This window comes from Amia ocellicauda, chromosome 1, assembly GCF_036373705.1.
Source record: "Amia ocellicauda isolate fAmiCal2 chromosome 1, fAmiCal2.hap1, whole genome shotgun sequence".
Lineage (NCBI taxonomy): Eukaryota > Metazoa > Chordata > Actinopteri > Amiiformes > Amiidae > Amia > Amia ocellicauda.
The window spans coordinates 32088860-32109513 of record NC_089850.1 but is presented as its reverse complement, the minus strand read 5'-3'; the positions used below and the strand labels follow the sequence as shown (position 1 = coordinate 32109513).

The window sequence follows — 20654 nt, the reverse complement described above, 5'->3', positions numbered from 1 at the left end:
GTTGATGAGTGTAATCCCAGCAGTGTACATGGTCATGACACCATAATCTTCAGCTATTTGTCATCATAGATGCTGTATAAACAAGAAAATGATGAAGTGATGCCTTCAAAATGCTTTTCATTAGCAATGCAGCTAGATTACCAGAGGAGCAAATCACAGGTCTCCTCTGACCCTTTTTAATGGCTCTGTTTCCTAACTGTAATCACAGCTCTGCTCATGACAAACTGTCTTGTTTAAAGATGCACTTTAGTTTGAAGAGCTGCTCTAATGCATCTCTAATTTAAAAAGGGCAGGTTAGGGGCTTCAGCAATAAAGAATGCTAGCTTTATTTGCTGACACTTGCTCTGAAAACAATGCCAATAATTGGTTATGATGCTTTTTAAAAGCAGGACATGGGGAGAACATGATGGCTCCGATTTAGGTGATTCATAAGTAATTTGAATTTGAATACTGCTACGCCCTTTGATCATAGTACCTTTTTTCCAGTACTAATCCATCTTTTTATATATATATATATATATATATATATATATATATATATATATATATATATATACACTCACCTAAAGGATTATTAGGAACACCTGTTCAATTTCTCATTAATGCAATTATCTAACCAACCAATCACATGGGAGTTGCTTCAGTGCATTTAGGGGTGTGGTCCAATCTCCTGAACTCCAAACTGAATGTCTGAATGGGAAAGAAAGGTGATTTAAGCAATTTTGAGCGTGGCATGGTTGTTGGTTCCAGACGGGCCGGTCTGAGTATTTCACAATCTGCTCAGTTACTGGGATTTTCCCACACAACCATTTCTAGGGTTTACAAAGAATGGTGTGAAAAGGGAAAAACATCCAGTATGCGGCAGTCCTGTGGGCGAAAATGCCTTGTTGATGCTGGAGGTCAGAGGAGAATGGGCCGACTGATTGAAGCTGATAGAAGAGCAACTTTGACTGAAATAACCACTCGTTACAATCGAGGTATGCAGCAAAGCATTTGTGAAGCCACAACACGTACAACCTTGAGGCGGATGGGCTACAACAGCAGAAGACCCCACCGGGTACCACTCATCTCCACTACAAATAGGAAAAAGAGGCTACAATTTGCACAAGCTCACCAAAATTGGACAGTTGAAGACTGGAAAAATGTTGCCTGGTCTGATGAGTCTCGATTTCTGTTGAGACATTCAGATGGTAGAGTCAGAATTTGGCGTAAACAGAATGTGAACATGGATGCATCATGCCTTGTTACCACTGTGCAGGCTGGTGGTGGTGGTGTAATGGTGTGGGGGATGTTTTCTTGGCACACTTTAGGCCCCTTAGTGCCAATTGGGCATCGTTTAAATGCCACGGCCTACCTGAGCATTGTTTCTGACCATGTCCATCCCTTTATGACCACCATGTACCCATCCTCTGATGGCTACTTCCAGCAGGATAATGCACCATGTCACAAAGGTCGAATCATTTCAAATTGGTTTCTTGAACATGACAATGAGTTCACTGTACTAAACTGGCCCCCACAGTCACCAGATCTCAACCCAATAGAGCATCTTTGGGATGTGGTGGAACGGGAGCTTCGTGCCCTGGATGTGCATCCCACAAATCTCCATCAACTGCAAGATGCTATCCTATCAATATGGGCCAACATTTCTAAAGAATGCTTTCAGCACCTTGTTGAATCAATGCCACGTAGAATTAAGGCAGTTCTGAAGGCGAAAGGGGGTCAAACACAGTATTAGTATGGTGTTCCTAATAATCCTTTAGGTGAGTGTATATATATATATATAATTAGGAACACCTGTTCAATTTCTCATTAATGCAATTATCTAACCAACCAATCACATGGCAGTTGCTTCAATGCATTTAGGGGTGTGGTCCTGGTCAAGACAATCTCCTGAACTCCAAACTGAATGTCTGAATGGGAAAGAAAGGTGATTTAAGCAATTTTGAGTGTGGCATGGTTGTTGGTGCCAGACGGGCCGGTCTGAGTATTTCACAATCTGCTCAGTTACTGGGATTTTCACGCACAACCATTTCTAGGGTTTACAAAGAATGGTGTGAAAAGGGAAAAAAATCCAGTATGCGGCAGTCCTGTGGGCGAAAATGCCTTGTTGATGCTAGAGGTCAGAGGAGAATGGGCCGACCGATTCAAGCTGATAGAAGAGCAACTTTGACTGAAATAACCACTCGTTACAACCGAGGTATGCAGCAAAGCATTTGTGAAGCCACAACACGTACAACCTTGAGGCGGATGGGCTACAACAGCAGAAGACCCCACCGGGTACCACTCATCTCCACTACAAATAGGAAAAAGAGGCTACAATTTGCACAAGCTCAACAAAATTGGACAGTTGAAGACTGGAAAAATGTTGCCTGGTCTGATGAGTCTCGATTTCTGTTGAGACATTCAGATGGTAGAGTCAGAATTTGGCGTAAACAGAATGAGAACATGGATCCATCATGCCTTGTTACCACTGTGCAGGCTGGTGGTGGTGGTGTAATGGTGTGGGGGATGTTTTCTTGGCACACTTTAGGCCCCTTAGTGCCAATTGGGCATCGTTTAAATGCCACGGCCTACCTGAGCATTGTTTCTGACCATGTCCATCCCTTTATGACCACCATGTACCCATCCTCTGATGGCTACTTCCAGCAGGATAATGCACCATGTCACAAAGGTCGAATCATTTCAAATTGGTTTCTTGAACATGACAATGAGTTCACTGTACTAAACTGGCCCCCACAGTCACCAGATCTCAACCCAATAGAGCATCTTTGGGATGTGGTGGAACGGGAGCTTCATGCCCTGGATGTGCATCCCACGAATCTCCATCAACTGCAAGATGCTATCCTATCAATATGGGCCAACATTTCTAAAGAATGCTTTCAGCACCTTGTTGAATCAATGCCACGTAGAATTAAGGCAGTTCTGAAGGCGAAAGGGGGTCAAACACAGTATTAGTATGGTGTTCCTAATAATCCTTTAGGTGAGTGTATATATATATATATATATATATATATAACATATTTTTCTGGCTGTATTGTTTAGAACATTATAGTTTAATTTGTATATTTAATCAGACTTTTTTATGTTTGTGGTTTCCTTCTTTTTCTGTTTTTCTTGTTTCGACTGAATTCCCTTTAGTAATGGCATTCATCACTTATTTTTAATTAACTGTTTTTCAGCATGTACAGTCATTTATTAAACATGTTTATGATGGGAAAACATACCAAATTGCTTAAAATTGTTGAAGTCTGTTCAGACAGTCCTTGACTTCTAGCATTTTGACTTACGGCGCTCTGTCATTTACCCCCATGTTCTTGCTTGTGGGGCTGGATGCTCTCACTAGGGCCATGGCAGTAGCTCACTCAATGTGCATACATCGCCCAGTCAGTCTGCTTTCCGTGGCTGTTTGTACTAGTACCCTTCATAAAAGGATTTGGATACCATGCTGGGTCTTGAGCCCATCTGCGTTATAATAAACACATCAGCGCTCGGGTCACCCTGTCCCTCAGCAGGAGCAGGATTCGATCCCGAGGAAGTCAACCTGCTTCGTGTTGTCAAAACTAGACAAACATAAGAAACGGACGGAGAGATTGTTTTAAGCGAGGCATTTTTCAACTGGCAGTTTTTAGCAAGTTGTGAGTGACATTATTGACAGTGATAAATTCACAGCAAGTCATCATTTATAGTGTCTTTTAGTGATTTTTATTTTTTATAATTTTATCAGCTTTCTGCTGGCAACCACATAGAGGATGATTTCGACCACATTTTTTATAAATAGTTGGTTGCTACACTATATTTGCATTAATTTAGATTAATGCAGTTTTGCATCTGTAGAATTTGCAAATTCACTTAAATTAGTGTTCATTATCATCTCTTTACCAAGTATTTTTTTCTATATTGGAGATGATGCTTATAACAAACATTATACCGGTCTAATTTTCAAAAGATTTGCTTTTTCTGAAGAGGTACTAACTTATTCTCACTTTTACTCCTTCAGTCTATTAGAAATCTGACTGGTTTGCCTCTGAGGAAATGATTATTGCTCAACCCTAGTAATCCTATTTCGGTTTCCTCCACCCAGAGACCTTGCCCAGCCTTGATTTTAGACGTTAAAATACAGTGCAAAATGTATACATGTTGTTTTCATGATAGTGAACGGCATTGTTTTGGTGGTTTTCTGGTTTAACCGTTTTTTAAAGTATTAGGCCTACATTGTGGGGGTAAGAAGTTACCAGCCAGTACACCCACTAAGCTTTTTCTAGCTTTGAGTTTACAATGCCTTTTCATTGGAATCCATTACCGTTTTCTGATTAGAAAAACAAAACTAATAAACATGTTCCCCATAATATGCAATTACATTGATAAATATGCTGAATAATACAATTTTAAAATATTTTTTAGAAATGCTTTAATTTTATGTATTTGCAGTTCGACTGTCTCTTTTTTTTTTTTTTCCTTTACACTGATTTATGTGGATGCAGAACGTTGCTATTTATGAACATCTCAAAAGTTCTGTATTCCTCAGATTTGAAGAGGAGGAAAATTACTGATTTAACTTTTTTTTGTTTTTTACTGAAGTTGCTATATACAGTAAATGTAAGATGTTAAAATGGCACATAAAGATTGCAACTGGGCTATACCTAAAAATATAATTTTATTTTCTCCTTACCAAACAAATCCAGTAACTCTTTACCTTCAGCATATTATCACAGATCACTTGGGTTTATTACAATTATGTTTGCTGTAATCTACTCTTAGGTGTCACTGCTAAGATTATTTGCCAAATTCTCTTTGTTCTAAGTAGTGCTACTCTTTCTACTTTAGCCTACATGCAGTTATTTTAGCTAAATTCATAATCGGAACAGGATTAGGTTAACACCATGAACAACAGAGTAAAGGTGTACAGGTATAAATAATATTGTATAGGCTATATAATGTATTTATTATTATAAACTGTAAACTGCATAAAGTATATTTTTTGAACACAATGTGTGTGTGTGTGTATATTTATATATAAATATATACATAAAATCTCAGTTATTAACCAAGGGACCAACACCATAAGTGGGTAAGAAAATGATGAAGCAGTAATGTCTGTCAAAAACAAATTAAATACATATTATGCAGGTTATTAAAATATAAATGCATGGCCTACAGTCCAGCACTCAAAATAAAGACATCCTTTTCAGTGGCTTCAAGAAAGCTTTTGAACCTTAAGATAAAACTGTTTTATTGCATTGTAATGCAGATGTCTTTAGATTGAGATCTCCTGCACCAGGAAGCATTAGGGCAATGTGATTTCTTTCTCTAGCTCTCTCTCTCTCACTCAAGATTAATTGCCCTTTTAAAATGTACGTTTGATGTGTTCCTTTGGGCTGCATCCTGGACTCTGCCTAACCTCCCGCCCTGACCTCTCTGAGCGTCACCCCCATGGCTCAGGCTGAAATCCTTCTGCGTGATGTATGCAGCTTAGACATCAGCCTGTGGTTTTTCATGTCCATGGATTCAATTAGGTTGTTTTCTACTGATCAGCACTGGAGAGGTTAAAGAATTTGTCAGACGCTGAGCAAAAGCACTGTCCAGACTCCCCCAGGTCAGACAAGCAGTTTGTCTGTATTTAACCTGCTTTTAATTTGGTCCCCTGTTTATTATTTGCATGTGTCAGTGTGTCTAAAATATATTACAGCTGTTGCAACATTGTTTTGCATCTGGAAAGCTGCTGAAGACTTTTTTATTTTATTTTACGAAATACAAACGTATAAAGGTAGAAACTGTCAGTGAAAAATTAGTTGTATTGGATGACAGTAATTGTCATGATTGAATGATGCAACCCACATACATTGATTCCGCAGTCAACAAAGGTGGCTTTGGAAGGCTGTGTGCTTCAGCAGAATGATTCTTTTTACTGCAGACTGCTGATGCTATGGAGTCATTTCAATTTTCTGGTAATGACGTGTTGCTAATGAAGAACACGAGGCCTGATATCATGTTTGGATATCATGTTTGTAAACCATACTAAACTAACATGGAAAACACAGGACTATTGTGCCTTCACTTACAGTGAACTACATGTTGCAAGATAATAGCACCTTACTGTATGTGTATGCAATTATTAGAAATTGCATTTATTTTCAAATAGGCAGTCTTACCCCATCCATTCAGCATTTAGGTCCAAATCCAATAGGATTTTGTTTCCCAAAACAGGCAATTAAAAAGTGCCAGTGTTAACAGTTATTATTTTAACATTTCAAAATAATTCTGACATCACAATGATATTCCAGCCACACAGGGAGCCCAGAGCAGATATAGAGCAAAATGTAATTGATCAAGCTAGCAGATTAACTGTCACTTGGGGCTTGTAGTGAGATACTTTCCTGTGAGTATTTTGTAAGCCCCAATTTAGTCTACAGAGAGAATTGTACACTATAAATATGTTGTTCCTTTGTTTCAGTGTTTGCATGCAAAACAGATTAATTGGGTCTCAGTTATGTATAATGTTTTAACAATACTGAAACGTACACAATGTGACATTCTGAGAGTAGTTACATTTAAGGATTAATATATTTGCAGTTCAGTCCAATTGTTACAGTTGAAAATTATATTACTTTGGCCTCAGGCTCAATATAGCCTAGCTCTAGAGCTTAGAACTTTCACAGCAAACGAGCCGACAGTTGAAAAATATGAAAAACAGCCAAAACTGCTCAGTCACAGTCCGTTTTTTATTTACTTTGCTCTTTATAAAGTGTCTTAAAAAATGTAGTGATCTGGGCTTATTTAGAACAAGGGAAAGTTCAGACACTTGTTGTGAGCTTGCTGCTAGCATTTCGATTCAACACCCTTCTCAAGCAATATATAGAAGGATGTAAATGAAGTGGCTTCTGCATGATGGCTTGTTTAGTTTGTGCCACACACTCCTGGTTAACACCGCCGGGTTCTTTGTATGTTTATGTATTATTATTATTATTATTATTATTATTATTATTATTACTATTATTATTATTAATTAGAGTGCTGTCTACCTCCTCAGCTGTTGGGTAAATATTTGTGTTGGATACAGAAGGCTGGTAGGATGCAAACTTCAGGTTTTAACAGTTCACATCAGGGCCTTTGTCTTTTTTTATTCTTTTAAGCAGCCTTCTAGACACTAACCTAAAAAGCTAAATAAAATTAAGTTTCTAACACTTGTTTAAGTTACATTGTAATTTTATGAAAATATCCCCTCAATGCCTCATACTTATTGATATATGATGTGTATTAGAAAATACATTGTATGGATTAATTTTCTGTAGTCCTAGGAAAGAAAGTGATTGCTTATTCAATAACCACTTTCTATCTTAAGCAGGAAATACCATGTCAACCTAATACATAAAGATAACCTTATCAGGGTTAGTGATTACATACAATGCAGACACATACACAATAATACATATGAGTGTATTATTAAGAATACATTAATTATTTTTGTTGTTGTTATTATTATTATTATTATTATTATTATTATTATTATTAATAATTTCTTATCCACTTAGCTTCCTAGTTTTCAAAAGAAACATGGGAGGCATTGGATAAGTTACAGTAAAATAATAGAAGTGCTAACAAGACATAAGTAATCAGGACCATGAGGGAGCATTGTTTAATTAATTAAAATAAAAAAAGTACATAAAAGCAAGAGTTCTGACCCGCACAGGAGATTAGACAACTGAATTACAGGTACAGTGTAGCAGTGCACACTGCTTCTTCTGGCAGTACACTTTTCTCCGTGTTAATAAATAAAGTTGTGTTTTAGCCCAAGAGGAAGCACCCATCTTGAAGTGATGGATAGCCATCGTTGATCTCTGTCTAAAAAGTGATTAACAGCTTTAGTTAAAGCCCTATATTGTCCTCTCTTTCCAGTATTTTCCAGTTCCAGGAGCATGTATTTGGTAAAGTAATTAGAGGTGTGAAAATGAAGTATGTAGAAATATTAAATAGAATTCTGTGTTAAATTTAACATTAGAGGTTGTTTGATACTCATAATGCCATGTAATTATTCATTATCCTCATAAGAAAAGCTTTTATCAGTTCAATTCCCCATATCTTTTGGGAAATAAGTTGCCAAAAATCTGCTTTTGTTATTTTTAATAAATCCTAATTCTAAATAACTTAACTTAAAAAATAAACCAGCTCATTATTTTAAATAATGAATTGTGTGTTACTACAACATTACTGAAAGCTTTTTGCTTGCTGACAGAAATTCACTGGAGTCAATACAAATGTTAGTGAAATTCACAGGAATAAATGTTTTCCCAATTTTCTTATGGAAATGTAATTTAAATTACCACCTGCAGGTTACTGGACAGTGAATTAAATAAGAACATAAGAAGGTTTACAAAAGAGAGGAGGCCATTCGACCCATTGTGCTCGTCGGGTGTCCATTAATAACTGAGTGATCAAAGGATCCTATCCAGTCTGACTTTAAATGTTCCGAAATATTCAGCTTCTACCACATCGCTGGGGAGTTTGTTCCTGATTTTGACAACTCTCTGTGTGAAGAAGTGTCTCCTGTTTTCCGTCTTGAATGCCTTGAAGCTCAATTTCTATTTGTGTCCCCGGGTGCGTGCGTCCCTGCTGATCTGGAAAAGCTCCTCTGGTATGATGTGGTCGATGGCTTTCATGATTTTCAAGACTTGGATAAAGTCCCCACGTAGTCTCCTCTGTTCCAGGGTGAAAAGGTTCAGGTCCCTCAGTCTCTCAGTAGGACATTCCCTTCAGACCTGGAATAAGTCTGGTTGCTCTCCTCTGAACTGCCTCTAGAGCAGCGATATCTTTCTTGATGAGCTCTAACTAGTGCATTGTACAGTCTGAACATCACTGCCCTTGTTTTAAATTCTACACTTTGTACAATATACCCTAACATTCTGTTTGCCTTTTTTATTGCTTCCCCACATTGTTTGGCTGGAGAAAGTGAGGAGTCCACATAGACTCCTAGGTCTTTCTCATGTGTTACTTCATCTAGTTCTATGTTATCTAATGTTATCTAAGTCCCTTTGAATAACCTGTGCTGCCAAGATTGTATCTGCTGAGACACCTATTTTAGTATAATCTGCAAATTTGACAAGTTTGCTAACTATCCCAGAGTCCAGATCATTAATATAGTTTAGAAAAAGCAAAGGCCCTAGTACTGATCCCTGTGGAACTCCACTAACAACCTCACTCCAGTTAGAAGCAACTCCTCTAATCAACACCCTCTGTTTCCTTTACATCAACCAGTTAATAATCCATCTACTTACATTACCCTGAATGCCTCCAGTTTCCAATTTGAGGATCAGTCTTTGGTGTGGAACCTTATCAAAAGCTTTCTGAAAATCGAAGTATATCATATCATATGCTTTCACATGATCTACAGCTGCAGTTGCGTGTTCAAAAAATTCTAATAAATTAGTAAGACATGATCTGCCTCATCTAAACCCATGTTGACTATTTCCAAGAATATGGTTTTCATTAAGCTGCTCCTCTATTTTCTGTCTAATAATTTTCTCCAATATTTTACAGGTGATGCAGGTGAGACTGATTGGTCTGTAATTTCCTGGCTCAGTTTTGTCCCCTTTCTTGTGGATTGGTATATTTAAATGTAGGGCTTAACAGAGTGGAACAACATAGACCCTTGCTTTCACAGCTATTAATAATCCATGTTGCCTATATTAAGTGTTAATTTGCTAATTTCTAAAGGTATTTCTTTTGAACCATTATGGTTGTGATTAATCACACACTTAATTGGCTAGCCTTCTCTCTACTGTTGACACTATATGAACACTATCAACATGAATCTGCACATTTTCTTTGGTTCTCTATTCTTTGGAATCAACAGCTATCCTCCGTCACGTCATTGCTTCCATGGAGCTCAGATTGGTGTTTAATTGTATGTTGATTGACGTTGTGACAAATTTATTTTTAATGTCGGTAATACTTTATATGTTGCAACTGTGTTGGTCTGAAAGTGAGAATTAAGGTCTTTTTTCTTCTCAGCTGTATCTGTGACAGAATAGGAAGTGGTTTGAGAAAGCATATAGTTATCTGTATATATGAATCATTTAGTGGCTTTCCCGTATCATACACTTTACCTGGTACAGACTGGAACTGATGCTTTCGAAAGCTACGCTCTACACACAATGTCCTGTTCTTCACTGCAGTAAGAAGATGCTATAAATGTACAGTTTTGCACATTAAACAAGTAAATTAGTTTTATGTATTAAACCTACATTTGTCAAACCTATTCATACTCATTCACCCTTGTTCAATTTCATTAAGCTCAGATACCTACCTGAAAATGGTCCAAAAGAAACTGACATAAAACATATCCACATAAAGAAAGTGCTACACTGAATTGCAGCTTTAAAAGGTGTGTGTGATGTATTGATTAATTTACATATTGACCTCAGGTCAGGTAAAAAGTAATAGTATTGAAGCTAAATATCTATTGTCTGAACTCTACAACCATATATCTTTACTAGTACATTTGCTAGGATGAATCACTGTTCAAATTAGTTTGACATAATATATAAATAAATAAGTATAGTTTAATGAACAATATTTATTTAACCAAACGAATTACATTGTTCCAAATGAACTATTGATACCTTCTATCACTGTATATATTTTTGTAAATCAAAAGGTCAGATGTGTATAGAAATGCCTATAATTGTCATCAAATTACAGCTATGTGTGAAAGTTTGGCATCTACCCAGCATTCAAGATAAAACTAGACTGCTAGAAAATGTCTGGCTGTAGCTGCAGGATGTGATATTCAGGTGTACAGCTTGAGACCTCTCTAGTCTCTGATCAGTTATACTTAATATGTGCTCAGTGTAAGAGGATGTTTCTTTTACGAAATGGTCTGATTTCAAAATGTCCTGCCGTTGTGTGAGCAAAGTTGTGGTTATCCACAGGCCTCTACAGCAGAAGATGACCTCCTCACTCTTGGAATGATCATCCTAACATTTCTCTGTTTTTTTTAGTTAGTTTGTTTTTATTTTTGTGTTTGTTAGCTTTGGTCGTACCAAACCTCTGTTAATCCCCCCCCCCCCCCCCCATTTAGATTTGTGTTATCATGTGAATGGTCACGTACAGAATATTGCACATGATTCCCTGAAACTGTGGTAATACACGAGCATATTTGTAAAGAGTCTTTGACCCAATTTTTTTTTTATTTTTTTTATGTATCATCTAGATGGCCAGAAGAAGTACCATGTGGTGATTCATGGGATTGAGCCAATGTTGGAGACTCCAATCCAGTGGCTCAGTGAACATCTCAGCCACCCAGATAATTTCCTCCACATTAGTATCATCCCTACACCCACTGACTGAAGCAGACTGAGCTCATGTAATTTTTTGTTCTTTCTGAAAAGAAAAAAAGTGAAAGTAAACAATAGTGAATTGAACGCAAGTCTTACAGCTCCCCCCAGATGGAACACTCCACACGAGCTCTCGTCTCAGCCTCTGCTTTTCTCAAGTGTTCGGAAGCAACCTGACCAGAAAAACCTCACTGCTGTAAGCCAAACAGGAAATGTGAGATCCCATCATCTGATAAGTCGAACGGGGCTGGTGCTGATTTACTTTACCGCTGTCTTGCCGTGCTGTCGTCATCCCACTGCAGGCTGCAACGTCAGAAGCATCACAAGACCCCTGTGTTAGTGAAGACTTTCTGGTAAAAACCAAAAAGAAAGATAACAAGTGGTAAAGAACATTCTGAGACCGTCAAAGACAACGGAAAGATGCTGCATTGAATCTCTACCGCCGATCACCAACCAACCAAGCAAACTAATATGGGTGTTTCCTAAAGTGGCCTGGATTGAGCTGTTAAAGTGGAAAACATTGCCTTACTGTTTCCAGATTGAGCAGGCTGCTTGTTAGTGCATTTTGAAGGGTATTTTCAGCAAGTTTTTTTTTTTTTTTTTTTTTTTTTTTTTTTACTGCTGATGCATTTTAGACCTCTCTTACAGCTAATTATAAGAAATGATTCTCAGTTTCTTTAATTAAACCACAAAATGTCTTCTTCCTCTTTTAAAACAAGTTTAATCTATGACATGTAATTATTTTAATGTCTAACTGTTCTAAAACAGGGGGGGTGGAGTGACTGGACTTAACAAAACCGCTATAAAGGTGTTAAAAAGGTGATTTTTTTTATTTTTTATTTTTTGTCAGCCTCACTCCAGTCCAGTTCGGGCTCCTCGATTGTTCTCTCCACTTGGGTTTGCTTTGTTTTTAGACAATGTGCAAACGGTCCCAAGACTTCAGATTGTTTTCACACATATAGCACTTCACACTTCAGTCTGTTTTCACGGTACTGTTCTGCAATTTCCTCAGTACATTTAATCTTCTCTGTTAAGGTTTATTGGAAGACAAATTTATATTTTTATGGTATTATTTGTTTCTTGTTACTTACAAAGATGAATGGACTGCCTCGGATGTGTTTAAATTTATTTTTCTCTACCTATGGAACAGGTTTTCGCTTTGGTTCAAACACTGCTAAGGAGAAACTGAAGTGTTTAACATTGAATAGCTTGCTTTTTCATTTATGTTACTGACACTTTTCAATCACTGATATTGGACTGCAAAGTGTTGTCTCATTCATGGTTGTATCTATGTTGGCAAAAATGCTTGGAATGATGTGGATAGTAGGGCATTGTTTTGTTGACAGTGGTTGTTGCTTAACTTAATACATTCATTCATATCAAAAGATTGGCCCAGCAATGGCATGAGGAAGTTTTTCGTATTTCTCCCCTCAACTTCTTGGAAAGAATTGTCTGCAACAGTCTCTAGTCTCCTTCAAAAGCAGGGCCGCATTATTGTTTGAGATAGTCGGCAAATGTCACGTGAAGATTAAGATCCAGTCTGAATATTGAAGATCCTTGATCAGGGGCTTGTGATCAGATGATCCGTACTCGGATGATTTGTAAACTGTAAAAATACCATAGCCCCCAACCCCATTTGGTTTCTTTTATTTTAACTTTAAGGGTTGAAGATCACAGCAGTGTTATAGCAGGCCAGACACAATGAGACTCTAGCAGCTGAAAATAATTATTTATTTATAGGAATCTCTGACTACAACTTCCCACCCTCGTCACTGATGTTTCATTAATTAATGTCTGTGCAGATCCGGCATTATTGACCCAGTCGTCAGAAGAATCCCGCAAAAATACTTTTCCCAAAAGTATGCGTTATTATTATAAAAACATGTATTAGCGGAAGGCTCTAGAGCTTTCTGAATCATTTCTGAATCTGCATTTTCTTAATTCGGACAGCATATTCTAAACATTGAACAATTACATTTGATTTATTTGTTTTCTACGCAGACTTAAACACAAAAGATTTGTGAATGTTACTGTAAATTGGGTGTGTAATGTAGGGCATTGTTTTCCTTTTGTTGTTATTCCATTTGACAGGATACGGGCCTGTTTTTCCTCCCCAGAACTTTCTTTTCCTGGTCATTTAACCATGTTGGCAATAAAAGTCTGCCCTTTTCCTCAAATAAACTCATACATCTGGTCTTCCTCAAATTCATTAGTTACTCATATTCACACTGTTTGGAGCTTTGCTCTGATGTGACCTCCTGTGATTGCTTTTAACAGAATACAACTTAAGGCAAAGGCAAACCAAATAAGTAAAACACACAGTGGGATTATAATGTAACTGGGTGAATATTTAACTGCTTCTACCTAATTCTTACTTACTGTATAATTGTCTCCTGTCTGAACTTTTTTTTTTTCTCCCCATTTCATTAGTGCTTTCTTGAAAAGCAAAGGTCAAAGGCAACCTAGGATACTTTTAATTCACAAAGAACTGTTATAAATACCTGGGTATTGTCTTCATACCTGTTTTAAAACATAGGCTAGATACATGCTATTGCACAGTGATGTCGCACTTTGGCTAAACCCCAGTACTAATAATAAGGAGATTGGTTTGTCAATTCACTTTCAAAACCATTCTCATTTATGCAGTTGTTGCAAAAATATTTATTTCCAGAACTGTGTCTGATGTAGTCACAGGAATGTTGAGTAGCTCTCAAATGCCTGGATACAGTCAGTAAGTATGTTAAATCACATCTATTGTTTTGCTTTGATCAATGGTGACAAAAACTTTGTAGACTCTCATCATAAATTAATCTGTGCTGATGCACAGAGTCCCTGTTAGGAAACATCCTGCCTTATTTAATAAAGAGTTAAAAACATGTGGAGCACAACGGAATGTCTCACATTAGCTTGTGTTAGGACAAAAATGCAGTTTTCTGAATAACTGAAGTCATTTTACAGCTGTTGTAAACAAAGCGTTGCGCAAGCATTGTTATGGCGGCCACAAAATAACCAGCGATAGAGCCCAGAGTCTGCCTTGTAAATGTCCTGTCTCTGTTTGTACAGTGATTTGAAATCCACTTCCAGGTAATAAGCCTCAGTTCCGATAAGATGGACTGGAAAATTGCAGTGTTGGTTTACAGTCTCACAGTCATGGCCAGCTATTGTGGCTGGAGGCTGGTTACTCCCCCCACCCCAGAAAAAAAAAAGACATTGAGGAGAGGAGGTGATTACTTCAGTCTTAGATTTCAGATCAAAGCAAAAAGTGCTCTCAAATTAGTTAATTAAATAAAGATTCTTCATGGAGAAATTCTATTACACACTTCCCTATAAATCTGTCAGATGAAAGTCCAGTGCTCTCTGTCTCCCAGATTTCATCACTCTAATGGCTCAGAAGTAGCCAACTGATTTTTTTGGATATATTTTTTTATGTAAAGGACAGCAGTAAGGTCTGTAGAGACTCAAATACTTCCAGTGCTCATTCTTCTAATTACTGGTGTATAACTAGGCTAAAGAAGGTTGACATGAGAATATGAATAAAGAAGAAGAACAAGACAACTTGCATTAACGTTTACGGTTTCTGTTTACTTAATTTCTGTATTGCCATAGAAAGTTTGCAAATCCCTGTAATTGATTTTGTTGTCTAAACTGTACATGCAGTGAGTCTCACATTGCCTAGCTGAAGCATGCCTTGTGAATATTAAGCCTGTCTGAAGGATGCCAGAGGATGTGTTGTTGTTTTTTTTGTTTTTCAATACTAGCCTGTGCTCCTACTGCTGCACCATGTATGTAAACTGTATGATTATTCTATAATGTAGGTTTGCATATCCAAGTACACAATAAAAGGGTTTCATATTTAAAATAGATTTGCTATATACCAGTATTTGTCAGTACTAGGAAGTATTATTTGTTATATTTTATGTTAAACCATAGATTGTGGTATATACAACAGGACTTTCCTCTAGCACTTTTGGGCAATGCTGAGATCTGCTGTACGAATGCTAACTAACTAACCGTTGTTTTTAGCATTAGAACAGTGGATATATGAGAGTTATGTTTATTTTAATAAGTGGCTTTGAAGTTTTCATAATTAAAAAGGGACTGGAAATTGTTCAGTGGCTTGTCTTTTTTCTTTTTCTTCCCCTCTCGCTTTGTCTGACTTGATTGGGATATAAAGTGGAGGCTGTTGAAATGGCAAGCCGGTTCCTTGTGAATCCAAAGCCTTGTTAAGTTCTACAAAGTGGAAGGGAGTGAGTACTTTCCCTTCATGCAGCTTCCTGCTGCCCAGCCAGGCTACTTCTGAACACCAAAACTCCTCCTTCGCGCGGAGTACACCTGGTATTATTTTAATTTGTTGTCTGAGGAACAACAAAACTCTCCCTTCTTCCCTGCAGTGCCTTCTAATTTACACAAAGCCATTGAGTCCCAGCCAGAGAATCCAAACCTGTTATTAGACAAGGCTCCAAATTGTAAGTTGCAGTTGCAAGGGCTTCAGATGTATTGTGATCAGTCATGGGTAAAGATGACTAATACTGCTCGACTGGTCACCTACTTCCCACCACACCTTCTTTCCTCTCTCTCTCTCTCGTTCTCTTTCTCATTGCCGTATTTAACCGGAATAATGATTATTGATATCCCCTTCCCTCCCCCCACTTCTTCCTTTGACAAGACAGCTGGAAATTGTTACATAGTGGTAATTGTTGCTAATAGTACAGATTATCAGTTTCACTACTTGAGGATGAGAGGCCGAGAGGGTTTCATTGTTTGGCTCCTGTATGGCTGCAAAAAGGTAAGACTGTAATTTACTGTGGTGTTCTTTAACACACAACCCCCCCTCTTCCCTTCCCAAAGGAAACAACAAAAACAAAATCACAGTTTGCTCTTGTACTGTAATCTGCTGGTGGCTGGTGAGGTTGTTCTGAAATTAGATGGTAAGACTTTACATCACTGTACAACCACAGTAGCAAAAAATACATGTTGATTTCATATTGCTGTGAAATCTTATTATTTCAAACACAATGAACCCTTTGGCAACATATTTTGAACAGGTGCTTGGTCTGTGGTCTTGGTACACCACAGAGGGATGTGGCTAGTCTCTTAGATTGCCTTAAATGTCATCTTCCTGATTACAGTACAACTTTTAAGCAATGGTTTCTTGTAAAAATCAGAGCCATACTAGTTGAATTTCCTAAGGGCAACCCATGGAGAGAGCGAGAGAAGGAGGGTGGAAAACAAATCTGCCTTGTCTTGTACAACTGAAGCCTTTGTGTTATCTTCCAGTGACATCGTGATTTTGCTCATGATTTCTTCTGTTCCTATGGAGGCCATAATTGGACATTTACAAAATGAATATGCCTCGTAAAACTAATTTATATTCTCCATTCTGCTATAGAATAATTGGAGAAGTGGATCTGAACCCAATATATTTTGCAAGAAGCAGGGGGCATTAAGGCTTGATGGTCTCTTGGCCAACACCCCCCACCCTGAACTGAATATGTAGAATTATGCTTCAGTTAACATACTGGCATTTGTTTTCCAATGTTAAGTCATTTATTTCTTCACATCCTGAAGCTCATTAGAAATCTACAAATTATTTAGAAATCTGAACAATGGCGAGATGATGGAACAGGGAAATAAGACATGAATAGAGCAACGTCTTCGACAGGCAGGTTTTCTGAAACCATTTTGAGGTCGTGAGGCGCTTTACTCTTGGAGTAATGCGAGGAAAGGTTCTTCTTGTGTACATTTTTTTGGTCAACATAAACTGCTAATCTAAACGTTAATTGAAAGGACATCATGGTCTGGTCAGAAACAAAGAGAAAGTAACATTTGTGTAATAAAACCAGGTATTTGCTCCTTGCTGCTTTTGTTTGTTTTGGTCTTTTTCTTTTCTTTTTTTCCCCATTGTTTTTTTTTTTTAAAAGCAACACCACTGAAGGCAAACATCCAAATTTCACCCCCACTAAGCTAACCCCCTGCTTTGGTGCTATTGTTAGTCCTGATCTTTTAATTTCAACCCAGAAAGCCCTGTTGCCTTAGGGTGGCTGGAGTTGTGGGTGAAGCCTATCCTGATTTGGGGTCTTCGACTCGCCTGTGTGTTGCTGCTGAGTTACCTGGCCTTAGGGCGAGCCTACCTCACCTTGGTTTGTAGTCTTCCCACCTGTCAGACTAGAAGGACACAATGAGGACCCCCACCCCCACATTAAACACTTACAAAGGGAATTAAACAGACTTCCACTGTCCCAAAGCAGAATGAAGAACTCTGTGCTTTCCCAAAAAGTGACAATCCCCACTGCGTAACAGAGACTGGAAGGGCTGCTGGTATTGGAGAGAGTCCTTGAGCTGGTTCCACCTGCCCTTTTTTATAGTAAAAGGGTACAATGGGAAGATAAAAGTGATAGGGGTCTCTTTATTCAGACTTGCAATGTTGTTTAAAATGGAAAACATTGTAAAGCTTGGTGAGGTAAGAGTGTTAGTGATACTAATGTACTAAGAGGCTCTTCAAGACTAGTGATATTTATGTATTTATTTTTGTCAAACAGGAAGAGCATACTGCACTTTATACTATTTGTTGGAAAGGGAAAGGCACGATCTAAAATAACTGTATGGCTGATTCATGACCATGAACTCATTGGATCAGTAGTATACATTACATTCATAAAATTGTATGAGTGTGAGAGTTTTTGTTTTCTTTAAGAATTACTATAGGAAATTAACATTCAGTTATTTCATTGAGTGTTCATTTTCTTGATTTGTATATAATGGGGCTCTTCAACTCTAGTCTTAATCCATCCTTTAATTATCTTTGCAGTCCTAAGCACTGTATTGATACTGAAAGAGGCTAGGGGGGATCTGGTAGATGTCTATGCCTTTAATAACAGACTGAATGTACACACACATGCTCTGCAACTAAGATGCTGTACAAATTCATATGTTCTACAATATTTGCTCAGCCATATTTCCTTGAACATGCACAACACATTCATACTGTTTATAACTGGTAGCAGAGGTTTGATAAATAACAGAAAGTCCCACTTCATAAAAGTAGGGGTTTTTCATTTGGATGAAAAATGTACACAGAGCATAAAATTAATTGAAGTGTTTGTGGTGGGATGTGGTAGATGGCCAGGACTATTACAGAATTTAAGACACCTCACCTCCCCTCACACATGGGTTGTTGCACTGGCCTTTCAAGCATAAATCCTCATTTCAGTTCCTCTGTTTACCCATCAAATTTTCTTTTTAATTTCCACTTACAGCATAAATCACTGCTGTTATGTAAAGTGCAATGGGACTACTTTTAATACGAATACATCCCTTTATGTTGCATCTTTATGAAAGTGGGTGGAGTAGAAGGGCAAATTTGAAAAATTACATTACCTCACTTCCTTGTTATTCATTTCTTGTTACTGAGATAAAAGCTGCTAACCAAAAGCTGGCAACACCTGTGAAATGTGCTATAGTATATTGGCCAAAAACAACATATAATTTCAGAGTTGATAATGTAGCCGAAGGGAGCAGGGGCCACAGGACCAAACTCTACTGGGAAGTGAAAACAACAAATTGAATGGGAAGCAGAAACACAACAAAAGACAGGAGCATGTGCATGTGCCACACAGGCTACTGTGGCTCAACTGAAAGCAGCACCAGATACCCAGTGGAGGAAGCCGGGCCCGTCACATCCAGGATGTTTAACCGTATAAAAGGCAGTCAGGGGGCACCTTGACAAAGGGCCCAAGACGAAGCCACACCAGGAGTAAAGTGCGCCATCAGATGCTCAGGCACTGGGAGTCACACAGACCCGTAGGCCATCGCAATATCATCCACAGTGCAGTGGGACAGGGCCTGACCTAGAGTCCACACCCCATGAGACACAATTGACAGGTCTGTCAGGGCCCCTCTGTAAGTCCATGTAGCACTGTAACACCCAGACAGGGCAAAGCAAGTGCACATGGCTGTCCACCTCTGAGAAGAAGGGAGGAAGCTGGAATGCCATCAACGCCACCAGCTTGATACCATGGAAGGGGGAGAGAACTTTAGGAAGAAAAGCCGGGTTAGGCAACTTTATTAGAAAAATCATTCATGACTTCCCCATGGTAGCGTGCAATGTCTCACCCCCTTTGGGTACTTTTCTCATCTTGAAAGATAAATATCCTTTTAATGTTGTACCAACAGCATTTACATATCAGAATCAAAATGTCAAGTCAGTACAAGGATTATAACACAATAAAACATTGTATTTCTGTATTTGGACTGGATGTATAAGAAATACATGAGTTACATTTTAAATATGTCATAATGTGTTTGTTTTTCTTCAGGTATCTTGGACCTCGTATTTGTAAACATGACATAACACCAGTACGAACCAGTCATGACTGTTGGAGCCACTGTTTGAGTTGGCCTGAATAAAGTGGGACAATAAAATAAACTGCACCAATATAAAAAGTGTCTGTCAAGGTCCCTTATAATGAGTTCATTTCCTTTCTGTTCAGCACTATCCTTGAATGTGCACATCTTTAATTTCCTTTCTAACTGTTTTTTCCTTTGGTGTTGATTCTTAATTCTGTATTCTTTCATTTTCTCCTGCGTTCTCGCTCCTTTTTCCTTTCTGCACACTGTGTGAAGGAGCTCTGTGGGAAATGCATATGCATGTTGAGCAGATAAGGCAGAATAAATAACATAAAGTATATATAAAATTAAGTAAGCTTGTCAGTGCGCTTGGATGGTAGTCGACCAGCAATATCAAATGAAGACTGAACTTCAATAAATTCAAGAACATCTGTGTAACATTGGAGGGCTGTATACTGCAGCATATACACTTGATTTTCCCTCAACCAGAAAATGGCTAAGGTTACCTTTCTTTCTCCTTATCTGTACTAATGTAACAGTATTAATCTTGCATTGTGTCTCTCTCAAATCTGTAGTATTCAAGAAAAAGGTCTGACATTAAAGCGATTGTGTAGGGAAATCTTTAAAAGGCATTTTCAGTAAAACCCAAGCATGTTTAAAGAAGTATTCTTTTAAAAGCCAAACCACTTGTTCAGAGTTGTTCCAGACTGTTTTCTATAACCCAGAACGTGTGATGTGTACTATCTGTGGTAATACAGCACATCAGTGGGGGGAACTAAATATGTTTTCATCAACAAGCCTTAGAATTCCCCTCGAGTAGATTGTGTGTCAATGAGCTGTTTTTCTTCTGCTTATTTTTCTTTTTTAAATAACAAATCCATACGCATGACAGATTTCCACGTCTGAGGGCAGGGGAACCGCTTTACAGAGAAGGCTGCCTGAATTCCTGAAAAGTAATTAAAAATATCTAACAAACAG

At 38.0% G+C, this 20654-nt stretch overlaps 1 protein-coding gene across 3 annotated transcripts in view; it reads left to right on the top strand.

Moving 5' to 3' along the window:
* atg5 (ATG5 autophagy related 5 homolog (S. cerevisiae)) overlaps nucleotides 1–19736 on the top strand; it is a 52555-nt gene extending 32819 nt beyond the window's left edge. For 2 of the 3 annotated variants that reach the window (XM_066701941.1, XM_066701960.1), the window contains exon 8: nucleotides 11207–15438. In XM_066701941.1, coding sequence (XP_066558038.1) covers nucleotides 11207–11343 — 137 coding nt within the window. In that variant the 3' untranslated portion in view covers nucleotides 11344–15438. Of the gene's footprint in view, nucleotides 1–11206; nucleotides 15439–19645 lie in introns of those variants that run through there. The other variant, XM_066701950.1, reaches the window with a different exon arrangement.
* Nucleotides 19737–20654: the final 918 nt, after the last annotated feature.